This window comes from Corvus kubaryi, unplaced genomic scaffold, assembly GCF_017639235.1.
Source record: "Corvus kubaryi isolate FWS band 111438036 unplaced genomic scaffold, C.kubaryi_AGA036_p1.0 37385, whole genome shotgun sequence".
NCBI lineage: Eukaryota > Metazoa > Chordata > Aves > Passeriformes > Corvidae > Corvus > Corvus kubaryi.
The window spans coordinates 9,225,974-9,244,317 of record NW_024581127.1 but is presented as its reverse complement, the minus strand read 5'-3'; the positions used below and the strand labels follow the sequence as shown (position 1 = coordinate 9,244,317).

The window sequence follows — 18,344 nt, the reverse complement described above, 5'->3', positions numbered from 1 at the left end:
TCAGAACATTGCTCCCAGAGTGCTTTAACACATTTGTGTCAGCACCTTTAATCTTCACCTTGTGTTTCAAAGGTACTAAGATATGCCAGTAAAATTAATTTCTTCTGGAGGCTAGGCCAACATAACAAGATGCAAAACCATTTTACGATGCAGATTTTTTTTAAGCATGTGGTTTTCTGCAGAAGTGCTGTGCTAAAAAGAAAATTCAGAACAATTTTGAACCTTCTGCGATTTAAGTCCCCCTCACATACTGAACAGCAATGCAAATTAGGATGAATGCTGATGGAGCTTATAGTTATGTTAGAATTTAGATGATTCCTGAACACTACTCTAAGTACATTTTAAGATATTCAATGAGCATGCTTAAAATTAATAATGTGTTTAACAGTTTTCTGTTAACAAAGACTAAATTTTCTCAAAATATTTTTAAGGCCTAAACAAAAAATGGAAGTCCTTTTATTATTTACTTATCTGTCTTGCATCTAAAAATTTATGTGCCTCACATTTAGGCTCATGCTAAGTTTCACGTAGGTAAGGTTAAATGAGATTATTTTCACACAGATCATAAAACTAGAAAAGTTAAAATAAAGGAATGTACATCCTGAATTGAGACATTACAAAGCATTATACAGTTACAGGAAAAAATTAATCTAATTACTTAGACACACAAGCAAATTATGAGGATATAACACATCATAGACATCAGTTGCTCTGTATTAACGAGTTATGTGTATATCCACCTATAAATGTGGTACAAACTTCTCTTCAGAAATGCAGAGTTCTTTGAACACTTTTGAAGCCTAAAGCACTTTAAAGTAAATAAAATCATGCAAGCCTGTGCAGCACTCCTGCTTACTTATATTAAAATTGTTTTTAATGTTGTCTCACATATCAAAAATACAATTTAAAAATCTGTGACAAAGGAGACTGAACAAATAACAGTTGGTATCCTTAATACTGTGTTGTACATAGTCACTGTTTTTCCATCGGATGTCTACCTTAGGACAGTTTCTTCTAGACAACTTTCCTGAACATGCTTATGAAAATTGCGCAGATAGTAAGTATCAAAGCTTGTTTAAACGAGTGCCCTAGTTTCATCCTGGACCAGTGGATCCATTACAGTGGCCAGGTGTGGTGGTGTGTGCCTGTGGTCCCAGCTACTGGGGGACTGAGCCCACTGGATGGGATTGCTTGAGCCCAGGAGTTGTGGGCTACTCTGTGCTCTGCTGAGCGGGTCTGGCCCCACCCAAATATTGCTGAATAGCATTTTACATCATTGCCAGGGGCGGGGGAAAGGCACTTTTTCTCTGGTTTCTGGGAAGAAAGGCATTCCTTTTCCACTTGGAAGAAAGTGTGGCGTGGAAAAGCTGGTCAGTACTTGTCATGGGCTTTCCATGTAAATAGTTTTTTGTCTTATACCTTTTGATATTAACATTTTTGTTGTTAGTGTTCCCTTTTTTTTATCTCATTGCTGTTTCCACTAAATTGTTCTTGTCTCAAACTGCAATTTTCACCCCTTTCTACCTCCAATTCTAAACTCCATCCCTGGAGCAGGAAGGGGGAAGGAAAGGGGCAGGAGTGAGCAAGTGGAGTCTGGTTTAGGAGAATCTCAGGGAGCACTAAATTGGGAGTGTCATTGCTAAACCATGACAATGACCATACAGCACATCTCCTTCTACAGTAAATTTGCTATCTTGTCAAAGAAGAAAATAGAAAATTATATTGCTTCAGCATAATATGCTCCTGATATTTTTACCAATTTATTAACATCTTGGTGTTGATAAATTCATTTCTAATAATGTGTTATATTTCTTAGAATCAAAGCTAGTCTGACCTAGTATTCTGCTGAATATCTTCTTCTTAAAAATAGGTATAATACCTGCCCTTACCCATTGTTTCTTTACCTTACATGACCTCCATACATTTTTGGAAACAATCACTAATGTCGACACACAGATTCAGCTAGTTCTTTGAGCACAGAACAGTGAATGTTATCAGACCATTTCCATTAAATTCACTTAGTCAAACACTGGTTAGCCATTTTTTTTTATTGCATACCCTCTGGTTAAAATTGACTTTCTTTAATAGCTGGTTGGCTAACCACTTGTGTTAACGAAAAAGAAGCCTTTTCTGTATCATCTACTATCTGCTCTCTTTTCCTCCTAACTAAAAATCAGAGGATGTTACTCTAATGACAATCTTTTTGTTCCCTTTTATACTGTTAGGTGCTTTAGCCTTTCTGACATCCTGTAGGATGACTCCGCTCTTCTTTTCTACTTCCATGGGGTTTGGAGTCTACATTTGTACAATTCCTTTTCAATTTTTAGAATGTTAAAGAAAGTTGACGCTGTCATATTATTCCTTTGTTTGACTTTTTCTGCTTCGGGAGAATTTTCTGTTTTACCTTAAGCACAGTCAGTGTAAGATTTTCTGCACTTCTTTTGTCCCTCAAATTTCTTTCCAAGAGCCTTTCTACTCACCAGGTCTCTGAGCTCATTTAAGTCTGTCCTTTCTGAAATCCATTATCCTATTTCTACTGCTTACTGTTCTTCCTTTTAACAGAGACTGTTTTGTAACAACTAAATTTTTAACCGATGACTCTCTTGGTGCAAATCAAATCTAATGTAATCACTTCCCTCTTAACTTTCTCAGTCTCGTGGGTGGATCCTGGCCAGCAGCTAAGCACCCACATAGTCACTATCTCATTCCCCTACTATTGTCCCTTATCTGGCTGAAGGAGACATCAAAAGTGAAAAAGCCTCATGGATTGAGATAATTACAGTTCAACAAGGAAAGGAAGGAGGGAAAAAATCCAAGTGATGCAAAGGCAATTACTTTCCACCTCCCATAAACAGTCCAGGCAATCTCAAAGCAACGGCTGCTTTGGAAAAAAAACCTTCCCAATTTTTATTTCTGACTATATGAGAGAATATCTCTTTGGCCAGGTTGGGTCAGCTGTCTCAGATATATTTCCTCACAACTTCTTTTCTACCCCAAGCCTACTAATTGCAAAGGCAGAACAGGAAAAGGAGAAAACCATGAGGCTTGCAAACACTGTTCAGCAACAGCCAAAACATTGGTGTGGTTTAGTAACAAACCCAAAACATATATAGAATCCTATGAAGAAAGTTAACTCCATCCCAGTCAGACCCAGTACAGTGTTCTGAAATAAGTAAATGTTCTCAGTGTTGCCAAAACTTTATTAGTCATTGATTTTCTCACATATTAGGTTAAGCAATACTGAGATAATCAAAGTTCCTCATTATCATACAATTATAGAATGGCTTGGGTTGGAAGGGACCTTAAAGATTATCTAGTTGCAACCACCCCACCATGGGCAGGGATGCCATCCACTAGATAAGATTGCTCAGGACCCCATCCAACCTGGCATTGAATATTTACAATGGGATATCCACGACCACCCTGGGCAACGTGTTCCAGTGCCTCACTACCCTCTGAGTATAGAATTTCTTCCTAACATCTAATCTAAATCCCTCCTCTTATAGTTGAAGATTGTTCCCCTTTATCCTAACACCATCAGCCCACATAAAACGGTGTTCTCCTTCTATTTTATAAGCCCCCTGTAAGCACTTTCTTGTCCTTAGTACTCCAGAGCAGGACACAGTACTCCAGGTAGGGTCTTACAAGGTCAGAACAGAGAGGGAGAATGAAGGGGGAAATGGAAGGATTCTGTTACTTGCTCATAAAAGCCTCATGATCTTCTAGAGAAATAGTTTGCACTGCATCCATGAAAGGACAAAATCTAAGATATTTTTCCTCTTTAAAATTCCTTTAGAACTTTCCACAGATTTCTCTCTTATCCCTATCTTTTCTGTAGAACAAGAATTTATGATAAAACCTTCAAAAGCTCAGAGGTGGAAATATAAATGCCAGATATCACCGAACATCTTTCAAAATCTTTTGAAATACTGGCACAGAGACAGAGTAGACCAAGCTTACCAGGAACACCTACAGAGTTAGCAGCTTGCAGTTGAGAGTAATGATGAAAAAGGGATTCTCTTCTCCAAAAATATTTCTATCACTTCAGCTAAGGGCAGCTATATGATAAAACTTCAAATTTCTTCTATGTAGCATGGAGGCTCAGACCTAAAATGCTCCTGGTGGTCTTATTCTGAGATCCCACCCTTGAATTTCCATCTGAAGCCTTCAGACCAGACAAGGCATGAAAAAGTGCTGCTCAAGTGTGTCTGATTTCACTACTGAGCTGTTGCTCTCAGAGCCCAAATGCAGTGTAGCTGCAGTTCAGCAACAGTAGAAATCACCCCTCATTCCTTCCATGGATCTGGAGCATAAATTCTGTAATACTTTTATGAGAAGTGAGGTTTATTGAGCAGAAATACATGTGGGCATGGTAGCCCTAACAATCTGTAATGCTTCACTAAACATAATTGATTTGGAAAAAAAAAATCATGTTTCTTCAAGTTTGTACAAGCTCTACGACAAAAGGCACCTGGGAATAGGAGAAAGACACTATCAATGCTCATTGAACAGCCAAGGAAGAAGTCCTCTTTTGTCAGAACTTGGTTTTCACCCTTGAAAGAAAAATCCATGAGAAACCAAGGCTGTTGCTCTGAAATTATTAGGTATTTCACTGATCATTGCAAATAAAAAAGTCACAAAAAATGAGGCTATAGCCAAGCACTGAATCATAAGGACTAAAAGTTGAAATATCACTCAATTAAGGAAAAAAAAATTGATATTACTACTAGTAGTGGGATCATTAATAAATACTTAGATTTCATTATTTTTGGTAAACATTGCACAGTGCCACTGGTAGATACATTTCAGGTTACCATAATTTTTCTGATAAAAATTGTATTGGGATAAATTAAAGTGAAATCTCACTTACCTGTAAAGTGCTGAAAGTGGCCGTTTGTTGCCAGGTTTTGGTCTGTACGGTTTTGGTTCTCCTGCCATGTTGATATCTGAAAGGAAACAATTAATATCAGCAATTCAAACATCTGGAAGTTTGCAAATGCACCTTCAAATCACTGAAAATGAGTAATAGGCAGTGAAAATGAAAACCTAAAACATCTGTCTAGTTTTTTGCCTCTTCTGAATTGATGTCGTAGAAATTTCCAAAAAATTTTTACTTTAATGCATGAGGATTTTAGGCAAAATATTAATTACTGTTAACAGAGAGAAATGACATTTTTTAAACACACAAGTTTCTACTTGGTGAATAAGGTATTTCTATTACAGAAGAAGATTTGGATGGTGAAATAAACTATGATCTCAAGTCAAATTCTGTTGAGGAGGACTGCAATTGTTCTGAAGAATTCCCCTTTAGGATCTAAAGAAATGCACAGTGATCCTTAACTGCTACTTCACCATGCACTCAGAAAGTAGCTCTTCAAAAACAAGTAAGAGAGTATCTATTTCCTACCCCAAATACATCTCTCCTTGGAGAATGAGAAAATCTGGTTTTGCAAATGTTTTCTCTTAGGCAGATACCTATAATTCTCAACAAGATCAGAAATCTTCTGAACACTTTGAAAGCTTGCTTATATTCTACCTGCAAATTTATGCTTGAAATATAAAAGAAAGTCAAACTTATATAGATATAAGCTTGAAATAGATATATAGATATAGCTTCTATAGACATTAATCTTGTTCTCAAATTTGTCTCTTCCTTTGAATCATACTCAAAGACATACCAGGAGACAGATGTCTCGTTATGATTGCTAGAACAGTTACACATGGATAAAGAAGCACAGACCCTTCTGTGGCGAATATCTTCTGGAGCTTAGGAACCTGTCTGAAGAAACACAAATCTATATTAAAAAGCTCCTCCACTCTTGATTGAATGTTGCAAAGTTGATATTACAACAAATCACACGGATAACTTGAAACTTCTGTTTAGGAAACTAATTTCATGCAATTTGAGGGATGCTGCAGCTAAATCTCTTCTCAGCTTCAATAATATAAAAAAAGAGTAACAACAAAATCATCAGAGTAGTTTCAGTGTAAAATTGTTGTGACAGAACATCATATGCCATTAAATGCAGAATCGCGTGGTGGTTGAGACTTTGAAGAAAACACATGTTCTTTGTAAAGTCTGTGTTTAACCTGAAATTGAGTGTAGTGGAGGAAGAAGTAGAAAGATAAGGTGTAGGAGTAGGAATAAACACTGTCCAGTGCAGTGATGTTAAAAGCTCAAACATTTTTATTTATTATGCGTGACCTCAAAAGATGCAGTAAAAGCCTGAGACTTACTGACTTGATACTTTTATTTCACACAAAAAGAATAAGAAAACTCCCAATCTGACCTTTTTTAACAATCAGAGACACTGAAAATGTATGTGCCTTAGATTTGTTTTTTGACAGAAAATATTTTTCCAATGGAAATGCCATACTTCAAATATTTAAAAGAATTTAAAAGAATTTTACTCTTATTTTTGATATTTTAAGCTCAGTCAACATTTATTTAAAATGATACAAGGACCTGAAATAAAAAGATTTTATGTAGAACTATATAATATAAAATACTTAAGTAACATTTTCTTTATAGAAAGCATTTTGAGATTAAATCCGACTGCAGTTTCTTTTGTAGGAGTTGTATTAAATAATAATTTTTCATAAAACATTAATTTTCTTGTTTCACCTAACTCTCTGGAATTGGATGAACACTGGAGACAGTTTTCATGCCTCCTTGAAATGCTTTCCTTCCCTTAATTTTAAGCAAGTGCTTTATTTAATATTTTTATTTTTGGCTTCCATTTTTGGTATAAATTCAGCTATGATGCCCTTATTTCAAGATATATAAATTTTACAATGCTGAATCAACAAAGTAAACATCAAAAATTTCTGAAAGCCACTGAGGAATTTTGATAGCTCTGTTGCATTTCCATCAGCTCCTGGAAATAACAGAATTGAAACAAAATTTTTATCCTGTGACATTTGCGATAATTAGACCTTTTCACACTATTTTTATATGTCAGTGTAAGGTTATTGACTGTATTGACTTTCACCATCTCCTACTGCAAGTAGGAAAGATTTTATGAAAAAAAAAAAAGAAGTAGAATTATAATCTGCTCTCGGGAAATACCTGAGGCTGTGGTATCATCTTCACAATACCATAATCTTCACATATTTTTCGTCTCTCATCTGCTATGGTTTCAGAGCTACATCTTAGACCTTCTTCTCCTTAAACCCTTATTAGCAGGTTTTAAAAACTTTTTCGTATCCTCCTGGGACAGATCAATACTATGATGACTATTCTTATAGACCTACATTTGCAGCTCTACAAGACCCACTTTTAAAAAAAGTGAGTAGTGTAGAAGGCTAAGGGCTGTTTGTTATGTGTTCTCTTTATTTCAATCAAAAATGTCAGAAAGGTGACACTGTGACAGGCACAGTGGCAAAGCTGTTCAGAATCAGTTAAGATTCCCTGACACTTAAATAAATCTCTAAACAGTGAACTACTTTACACAGATAGTAATAGTCAAAAATTGCCTTTAGCACAGGAAATAGTTGATAGAAAAGCTGTGCACATGGGGCTTTTCTGTTAATATGAAAGTGATTGAATAGCTCTGCAACTCCCTAAGCACTTTGTAGCAAGTTAAGAATGGATGTAGGAAATGCTTTGAAAAGTTAGAACAGATTTTCGCCCTATTATTTTTTCAGCACTATCTCTTCCAGCCTCAATTTTCTAACTAAGATTAGAAGTGAACTTGTCAACATTTCTCAAGATAGATTATTTCTATCCCAACTGGAAATCTTGTGAGATAAGTTGTTCTCTTCCTTCATCCATCATTGGTTTCACAGCAGACATTTACATCTACTAGATCATAAACTCTGTGTCAAATAAATTTGCTGTCTGCAGCACAGAGATTTACCTGTGCTAATGATTCCACGCCAAGGAATGCAGAGACGTATCACTCCTTATGCTGTTAAATTAGCTACTGCGCTTGTACGTGAATATGTATCAGACAATGTTGCAAGGGACACAGACATTCACATTGCTTCTGGAGAGGCACGGATTTGATGAATTGGGCACCTGGCAGATGAAGAAATAGCTCATGGTCACACTCAAAAAGTTGTATTAAATGGGTAGATTTTCTGGTGGAGACCACTGACAAGTGTCATTCCTTGGGGATTGGTATTGGGACTGGTGCAACTGGCAACATAGACAGTGGCATTGAGTGAACCCTCAGCAGGTTTGCCAATGACACCAAGCTGTATGGACACTAGAGACAAGCGATGCCATCTAGAGAGACATTAAAAAGCATGAGAAGTGGGCTTGTGTGAACCTTATGAAGTTCAACAAGGCCAAGTGCAAGGTCCTGCACCCGGGTCTGGGCAATCCCAAGCACTAACACAGGCTGGGTGGAGAATGGATTGAGAACAGGTTTGGGGGTGAAGATGAGAAGCTTGATGTGACGTGATAATGTGCTCATGCAGCCCAGAAAGCCAACCATAACCTGGGCTTCATTGAAAGCAGTGTGGCCAGCAGGGCGAGGGAGGGGATTCTGCCCCTCTGCTCTGCTCTCAGTTGTAGTACTGTGTCCAGCTCTTGTTTCCCAACATAAGAAGGACATGGGCCTATTAAAGCAAGCCTAGGGGAGGGCCACCAAGGGGATCAGAGGGCTGAGAGAATTGGGGTTGTTCAGCCCAGAGAAGAGAAGGCTTCAGAGACATCCTGCAGCAGCCTTCTAATACCTGCAGGGAGCCTACAAGAAAACTGAACGGGGACTTTTTACAAGGGCCTGTAATGACAGGACAGGGTATAATGGCTTCAAACTGAGCGCAGGTTTAGATTAGATATTAGGAAGAAATTCTTTACTGTGAGGGTGCTGAGGCACTGGAACAGGTTGCCCAGAGAAGCTCTGGATGCCCTATCTCTGCAAGTGGTCAAGGCCAAGTAGGATGCGGCTCTGATCAACCTGGTCTGGTCCAAGGTGTCCCTGCCCATGGCAGGGAGGTTTGAACTAGATAATCTTTAAGGTCCATTCCGACCCAAACCATTCTATGATTCTATGATTGTATAATTGTATGTGGGAATGAAGCACCTCAGGGACTCACATTATTTTCTCTGCTCATATACTAGAAATGTTCACTTAGATATTAACATCAAGATAAGTTCATCACTGAAATTCAAAATACTAAGGAAACATTATGAACATAAAAGTGAAAATGCAGAAAACAACACATTGTAATGCAGCATCCTGGTCTTATGTGCTTTCAGAACCAAATGAAATTATTTTCTTTATCAAAAGAAATCAATTTTTAGTTCTATATTTTCCTGTTATCTTAGCAGAGCTTAGTTAAAGGATGAGATTTAGACTTCATTCAAGGTTGTGTGTCATCAGCACAATATATCTAATTTTGAGCATGGTATTTTTATTTGTAATTATACTGAAAATGTCTAGTGATTAATGACAAGTCATAATTCTAAAAAGAGCATGAATACCATTATAGAGGACACTCATTGTGGCTACTCAGTGGCTACATAAAATGTCTGAAAAAACAACTCAACACAGCATGATTTCTCCTATCACTGTTTCCTACCATTGACTGCCTACTTCCTCCAGATGTGAACACCCTATTTTTAGAGAGGCAGTATCAGCTAGTCCTGGTGCTTTGCTCACAGATTCCCTGGCAAAGTTACCTGAGAAGCTGGTCCTGAAAACAACAGCTGACTTTAAACAGGCTTTGTAAGTGCAAAGCAATGATACCTAAAGAGCATTCATGCCCGAGAAGTATTTCAGTATTTCTTAGTATACCTGCCCTTCAGATTCTTTGAAAAGTGTTATTTAAAAGAAAAAAAACAAAACCCAAATAATTTTGGTTCACAAAAACAAATGCCATAACAAGAAGCTTCAACAGGCACTAACTCAATTCATGAAAACTGGGATTTTGAGGCTTTCTGTTGCCAGTTCAGAGCCTGTGTCTCAGGCTACATCTAACCTACAAAATTAAATGGAGCCCTTTCAAGGCATTAGTAGTCATTAATCTGTTGTATTAAATTGTTAAATTTTTCTTTGCATGACTTTTAGCCACAGTTTACAAGTACTGTCCTATGCAATTTCTAGGTGTAGGTAGAGAATGGACATGACCTAGAGACCACTGCAAGCATTTCACCCAGTGAAAGAGAACAGATCCACATACCCATAATTAGTACCTATAATTTAATATTAAGGATGTGACCTCTGAGTGTGGGCTGAATGTCAGAAAGACTGGAAACCAAAACCTGGAGCTAAGAAAACTCCAAGTACCTCTATAGCTTAAAAGCTGATTTTCTAAGACATGCTTCATCAGGTGTTCTTCCACACATTCTTGTGAATGGTTACAGAAACTGAGACATTACTTGAACAATTCTACACTAATTTGACTTAAATTTTGGATAAAAAAGTGTATTATTGTGTATTTCCAGACCAGCTATGCTTTAGACTAACACTTAACGGAAGAGATGGTAATTTAAATTAGGATATAGGAAGAAATTCACACAGTGAATATACAATCTATATACAGAGGGAGGTATTGATAGAGAGAGATCAGGATGCATTTTCTCCTCTTTCAGATGACACAAAGTATATGGGATAGAAGAGAAAGACCAAGAGGTAGATGCAATTTAGAAAAAAGCCTGTAGACATATGATTTATAGTGTAACTGTACACCAGCAAAGCTAAGGCTAATCTTTCTTTTATACTCTTCTTCTAGTCTTATAAATTTCCCTGCTGCCTGCTAAAGAAATTTTAATGGAGTCATATGACTTTTTTTTACGTCATAAACTTACTTTTTTCTTTACATGTTCCACTGATTACATGTCATTTCCTCCCTTTCCCCCATCTCTAACATGTGAAAAAAGCAGAGGGGGAAGGACAGCTCTCTGTTCTCTTCTATTATGTGCCCAAATTGCACAGCTGTAAAGAATAAACTTTCCAGAAAATTGAACACAAACTCAAATTAATTCTGAAGGCTAGTAAAATATTAAATGGAGGTCTGGGTCACACCTTTTCCTTTTCCATAATGCTATTAAAAATCATTTTCTTGTGGGGTTGTCAGCTGTATTTGGATTTTCTCTTAGCATTGAAGTAACTGGAAGCCTTTTTTTGTACAAAGATGACAGCTATTGTTAATGCTTCATACGGAAAGAGCTGCTTGTTGAATAGTATATGAAATTGCTTTGTTCAACCATTTCTTCTTTCATTAAATACTGCTAAAATGAAATGAGGCTGTAGGATTATATAAGCTATCATTCTTAAAACCATTCAGTAGCAAAAGTGTCAGGTGTTGTCTTGCAAGAAATTTTTTCTATTCCCCAGAATTGGGTTGGTGTGAGGACAGGTGACAGCTAAAAGGGGAACTCCTGTCCTGTCTGTAGGCTCATCACAAAACATTCCTTCAGAGTCCTGGAGATAGCAGTCTCTCAGCTTCAGAATGGATGCCAATGGACTTCACAGCTGAGGTGGAGCATTGGTCTGCCCTGTTTTTTGTCTGTTTGCTGCCATCCCTGCACCTCCCACCCCAGGTAACAACACAGTCTGGGCCAAACTTCCTGGCCCTATTGGTTGTGCCACCAGCAATGATCCATGTCCATGTCTAGGGAGAGGCATCACTTCTGCCTGGGGAATTCTTATTTGTGCCCTCTGACTGACTGTCCATGGACTCCGCTGTGATTGAAAAAGCTGTGGCCAAGACCCTACAAACAGCCTCTCTTCTGGTGCTTAAATCTCTGCAGAAGAATTACTGTGATATGGCAGGGATCACCCTGAGGTGCTGGGCTGCCAAGGAAGGCACACCACTGACTATATAGTGGAGGCCAGTGAGCCTATGGAACAAAGGACAAAGAAAGTCTGCTGAGTGGGACAGTCCCTAAGATCAGAGATCCTCCATGGTTAGAAAAGAAAAGGCTTCTCCCAGGACGCTCTGTTCTGCTATGTTAATGTACCCCGGTTATGCTTCCCCAGTTGGCCCGTTGGCCTCCCTGCCCTTTGTTACCTTATATGTCCCTGCCCTAGAAGGTTCTCCACTCTCTGTTCCCCCACTGGCCCTTGCCCCATTGCCACTCCCTCAGAGTTTTCCCATTGGCTCCCATACCCCAGTCCTGCCTTTGTACCGCCCTTGTGCCCTCAGATCATTGGCCTCTGATGCTCACTCTGCTCCCACATATAAACCTGGGCCTTCCTGTGTTGTCTTTGTCCCTGGAACCCTTCACGAGTGTGGCTGCATTAAACTCCTCCTGGGGAGCCCCATATGAAGACCTTTCCCGGCTCTTTGTCGTCGACCCATTTTCTGGAGCTATCCATGTGTGTGTGTGTACACGTGTGTGACTGTGTGGTGGTCCTGCTGAGCGGCTTCGCCTTGGAGACACTTTCAGGAAGGTCGTGGCCCCTCGCGCTCCGGCCCTGCCAAGCCGGAGACCGTGACAATATATGGCATGCTTTGTGAAGGGATTCCTATGGGAAGGAGGGCAGCCCTGTTGCTGGCAATCCTGCCCACTCCTCCGCCTCAGCACTAGGCTTGTGCATTCGTCTACAGGGAGTTCTACACTTGCAGATGCAAGAGAATCAGATTCAGCTTCAAAGGGACTATGTGGCCATAGCCACTTATCTGCAGACCAGCTTTGTAAGACCTGTGGGAGTTTCGGTGTTATCTGTAGGAACCTCAGCCTGGTTTGTGCCATGGAAGCCATGAAGCTGACTGTCACGTGTACTTCACCCTACCGTAGCTAAAGTATAGATGCAGGCAAGTATAGTCTTCCTGTAAGAAGATAATTCTAATTTAATCAGGTTTGCAGCTTCCGTTTTCTCACCCAGAGAACAAGATTCCTACGTACCAGGTACCTGTTTTAACACATGGACTAGAAAACTCTGCACATACAGAAGATTAATGTTGCCATGAGGGTAAAAGAAAGCAATGGAAAAATACATCAGGAACTTTTTGCTGTCTTCAGGAAAAAACCCAACAGTTTAAATGTAAGCTTGGCCAGCAAGAAAACAAACCAACAGAAAGAGTTCAAGCAGGGACTCTCATATGATTGCAATCCTTGCTTGCACTTCTAGCTTTTCACTGATGTTGTTAATGGGAAACAGAACTGGTCGTTGATTTACAGCTTTTTTTTCCAGACAGTGAGGAGTGCAAGGATTACTTTTACTTTCTCTTGATCACAGTAAAGATATTGTTTACAAATAAAAAATAGAGCATCTGTCTTCTTTCAGATCAAGCACAATCATTGCAAGGCAGCAGCCAACAAACTCTCTGCTGCTTTTCTCTGATAACAAAAGATAGTTATTACCATGAAACTCAGACAAAGCTTCATGTTGACTAGATGTCTGAGTTTCTCAGCATTGCAATTAGCCCCAAGCAGAAACATTAAACAGTGTTGTGGGGATAGAGTACGAAAGTTCCTCATCTACTTCTTTCAGATTTCAATATGATTTATTCTAGGGAACATGCCCTGAACCTCAGTAATTTTCAACTTGTCCTCAGACTACATTTCTTCTCTCTCTTTTCTAATACTTGGCTACTTTCTCTGCCCCACGGCCCTTCATCTGACTCTCTTACTAATGTTAACTTCATGCTCCTAGCAATAGTTTTTCATGACAATTGAAATCTGTACTGTACGAAAGAGTTAAAAATCCCCATTGCCCCAATCCTTTTGTCTTTCTCACTATTTCTCCTTCAGATGATCAACTTTAACTCAAACATGAAGAAAAATTAATTTTTTCCTAAAATAGCCGTCACAATAAGAACATTTTGCGAAAAAAATACCAACATTTTCTGCTCTTGTGAATCATATTTCCTGAATGTTAAAACAAAATTTGCTTACATGTGAAGTACATTTTCTCATAATCTTGCAAAGTGCATGTAGCCAAGGCTCTCTGGGCCTCATGAGCAGAGTGGCTTTCACAGAAATGCTTTGCAATGCACATGTCATTCTGCATGGCGCAGCCTGGGGCCTTTCCTGGTGTGGGCATGACCTTTCAGCAACCCCAGGGGCAGGGAGCAGAGGCAGTAGGTGATGGTTTGGGGCAGAAAATGTTGATGGACACCTTCAAGGTGCTGTTAGGTGTGAGGGCAGTGTGTCTCTCCGAAAGGTTGGCTGGGATTGGCATTGCAGTCATTACCGAGGGATAGGTACATTTAACTTTGCTGTCAAAACCTTCAAGGTTAGGTCTGAACTTGAGGGTATTCCCACAGGCTAGAGGCTTTCATCCAGGCTCACAACAGATCAGAGAGGAATCGTGCTGCGGGTCCCACTGAGTCTTGAGCCATGATGTTCACTGACCAAGGAAGCTGATGGGGGAGACAGAAATAGACTTCTGCAGCCCCAAATGCACTTCCACCAATTTCCAATAATATTCCTCTCCAAAATGTCTGCTTTTACCCTCATTCTTTGACCTGAAATCTTTCCTCTAATCTTCACCATTTTTGGCTTGTCAGATGATCTAAGTTTTCGTGTTGGTCTTACATCACTTGAAAAAACCCATTGCCCCAAAACAACTACTCTCAACTAATTCCAGCTGTTCTCCTTTCCATATACCCTCTTTCTGCTCATGATTCTCATGTTCCAGGTTTTGTGGATTTGGAGATCTATAGAGGAGGATCTTTTCCAGCTCCAAGTTCGCTTTGGAATTGCATACCATGTCTTCTAGCGTTTCCTTTGAGATACAGTAATTTTTTCAATGTCAGGCTTATGAAAACTTGTGCCCCTTATTTATAGACTCACTGAATTATAGAATAATGTGTATTGAAGGGGAGCTTTAAACACCAAGTAGTCCAACTCTTCTGCTATGGGAAAGGACATCTTTCACTAGATTGGGTTGCTCAAAATCTTGTCCAAGCTAGCCTTGAACATTTCCAGGAGTGGGATATCCACAGCCTCTCTGGGCAACCTGTGCAGTGCTTCACCAACATCACTGAGAGAAAAAATTTCCTTATATCCAATATATCACATAATACAGTCCTGAAAACTTTTGTCTTTGTAACAGAAACATTGTAAATCATATGATGGACAGCTACAGAATTAGCTCATACGTTATCATGAAAAAACTATAAATATTACCTTAATGCTATTATAGTTTTAGTATTATAAAATAATATGGTAGTGATATAAAGAAAAATGGTCTCACTAACTCACTAACCTAAAGCCTACCATTTTTTTTTAAAATGCCATGGCTGTGTTGAATGAAACAACATCAGAAGTGGAGATAATTCCACTGAAATTTGACAAATGGAATGAAATTTTATTGTGGAGGTGAAATGGAAAAAAACTATGCCAAATTCAGGATTTCCATAACAGCAATGCTTAGGTTTTAACCATGTTCTAATTCTCTCTCATTGGCAGCTTTTGAAGTTAGCCAGTGGATTCAATTTGGCAACCAAAATGCAACATAGAAGTCTATTGCAAAAGCAAGGCATTTAAAAATTGCAAATACTGAAAAGCTTCAAAATTAATGATATGCGCTGTTGTTTTATTTGTATCTCTGTGGCATTCCTGCAAGGAAAACAGAAGATTTGATAGGAATAGAGAAAATGCAATATCTTGTCAGATTGATAGTTGATATACAGTAATTTTCTGCCTTCAGCTGCCCCAGATGCTTTGGAAGGAGACACAAGAACCTCAAACTAGGTAGGAAAAAGATTATTTTCCCTCCATTCTCTTATCATCTCAGCATGATTCTCCTCCTAAAATGCTTAGCAGTTTAAGATTACTTTAAGTCCTAAAGCATGATGTTTTATCTTTCCTCCCATACTGATTTAGTTAGTATCTAACTGTTAGTAGCTGGAACCAGAAATCACTACAATTTCAAATAGCCCTGCTGACTACATAAATATCCTATTACTCTGTTCTAGCTGATATATCATATTGGTGCAGTTTCTAAGGAAAAAAAATGTTTCTCAACAAAAAATGAGATTTTTTTTTGGCCTTATAATCCCCCTACTCTTCACCCCCTCAAATGCTTTTTCAATCACTATTTATTTCACTCATCAGTAATAACAAAAATCATAGAACCCTTTCTCAAAACATAAAACATCATCCTTCTCCATGCAATTTATTGGACTTCTGCTGTTTATTTTTGTAGTTCTACATTTGGGTTTGCATGCAAATATACTTTACATGCTGCTTCAGGGGTTCTCTCATAAGTGCTTTAAGGTACTTCGTATTATCAATGACATAAATTTGCATTTATAAAGAATCAATTACAGGAAAAATTGTAATAGGTTACTAAAAATCCTATTATGAAATAAAATCATTATTTTGAAACTCATTAAATCAAGTCTCAATATCAAAAGTATTACCAAAAGGACCACATGACATATTTCATTTTAATTTTAAAGAAGGAAAAGTATAATTACTATGAATATTAATACACAGAGCTAGGGAAGCTCTCATTGAACATTCACCACCTCTTATGTTAACAGGATTCACATTTCTTCTATGCTTCCCAGTAACATTTTCTGTCTAAGCCAGCTTTGCCATAAAACTATTTCTATTACCCACAAAGCAAATATGTAATTTGGCTCAGAAATCAGAGGAACCAGGAACTCCTTCACTCTGAGTTAATTCTTCTCCCCAGAAATCTGTGGGACCATGAGATTTCCAATTTATTTCTTCAGAATGTGATTATTTTGAGCAACCTGCACATAAACACACATCACAAATATTTGTAAAAAGGCTTTGGAAACTAATCTCTACTGCAGTTAGAATAAGAAATACATAAAGCTAGACAAGACAGTGAACACCAGTTGGACATTCATTTCCTTGAAGGCTTTTTGGACTTATATCAGATTCCTGAAAGGGGTTCAGAACCCTTATTTTTGCATTGGGTCACATTGGAAGCCATATTATTTCTTCTGCAACTTCTTCATGAAGTTAAAACAGGCACAATCCTCAGCCCCAATACAATTTTCACCCACGTTTCAAACCTCTACCCAAAGTTCCGGCATTGTCCTTTTCCTTTATATATTTATATTTGTATACTTGTATGTGAAAACATTTGCAATACAAACATGTATTTTCACCTGGAAAATTTTTTGTTAAGTTTTCCATATTACCTTTATCACACAGTTTCTGAAAATAGAAAGTAGCAAAGGAACACTAAGGAATATTGAGTTCCTCGGTCTAGAATTAAATTATTGTGTTGAAGTGAACACTGGAGACAATTGCTTTTATATAGAAAACAAAACACTCCTTAGTCTCAGAAATATCATATCTGAAATTCTTATCTAGCATTATTGCTAAAGGAGGGTGCCAAGGACCTATCTTAAATCTCGGTACCTGGAGGTTTTAGATGGTTAGATTTTTTTTTTTTTTTTTTTTTCCCCCTATGCAATAAGAAATTCTGGTGGCTGTTCAAATGAAACAGCTCCCTAAGCTCACCTGGAAACATTAATCTTCTGGACATACTGCATAAACCAGTAATCTCATGCTTGTCATTTAGTATGAGGAAGGGAGTACAAGGAGAGATGAAAGATGCAGGCAGATTTTTAAAGCCTTAGCATTGCTATGTTAATTCATTTTAAGAATAAATAAGATCCCTAAATTTTACATTCCAACAAACAAAATGGCCACAGGAAAACAATGGGCTGAATGATCCCAGTGAATAAAAATGAATGTGATTCAACACAATGCTTCAGCATACTGTCTACTAATCTTTCACTTCCTCATGTTCAACTTATCAGACACTGCTGTTAACATCATGACTTATTTTTGCTTGCAACTAGAGCCAGAGATACAACTAAACCTTTAAAAATATTTATGCTGGTCTGATATACATTGGCACAACAGCCTACAGCCAGCTGTGCTAACCTGTGCTCTGCTGTAATCTCAATCCTTTTTCGTGTTGCCTGACACTACTTATGAATCTTAAAAGAATTTAGAATTCCATACTTAAAAATATTTTTACCTATTTTCCAAGCATTTAGGTCAGAATGGAAAAGCAGTGCTCGTATAAGAAAGGAGACATCTCTGGATGAGAGCTTAAGCTCTCAGTGTTAGTGTAACCTTCCCCTAAAGTCTGTGATAAAATCAGATTTAGGTCAGTATTGTTAATTTTCACTATTCAATCATACATTGTATAATAATCTGAACACTAAGTCTTTTTTTTTGTTGTTGTTGTTTTTAGCTTACTGAGTTGGAGTCTCAATAAACTCCAGTAAGAAGGAAGAAGGTTTTCACCTTTTATATTTGCCTCTTGATCATTCATGTGATCACTGTCAACACAAGCTGCTTTATTTTAGAGAAAAGGAAAATATGCATCCAGCAACAAAGCCAGGGATTTAGGATGCTGTGGCCTGTAATGGACATGTTCCCAAAGTGACAATGGGAAATTCCATCTGATTGTGTGATATTTGCACCTGTATCTATGGAAAAT

At 38.1% G+C, this 18,344-nt stretch overlaps 1 protein-coding gene across 8 annotated transcripts in view; it reads right to left on the bottom strand.

Annotated features, from left to right (window-relative positions):
- The window catches only part of RALYL (RALY RNA binding protein like), a 389,851-nt gene that overhangs the window by 72,222 nt on the left and 299,285 nt on the right, over nucleotides 1-18,344 (bottom strand). For all 8 annotated transcript variants that reach the window (XM_042035768.1, XM_042035769.1, XM_042035770.1 and 5 more), the window contains one exon: nucleotides 4,871-4,946. In XM_042035768.1, the coding sequence (XP_041891702.1) occupies nucleotides 4,871-4,946 (76 nt within the window). The remainder of the gene's footprint in view (nucleotides 1-4,870; nucleotides 4,947-18,344) is intronic.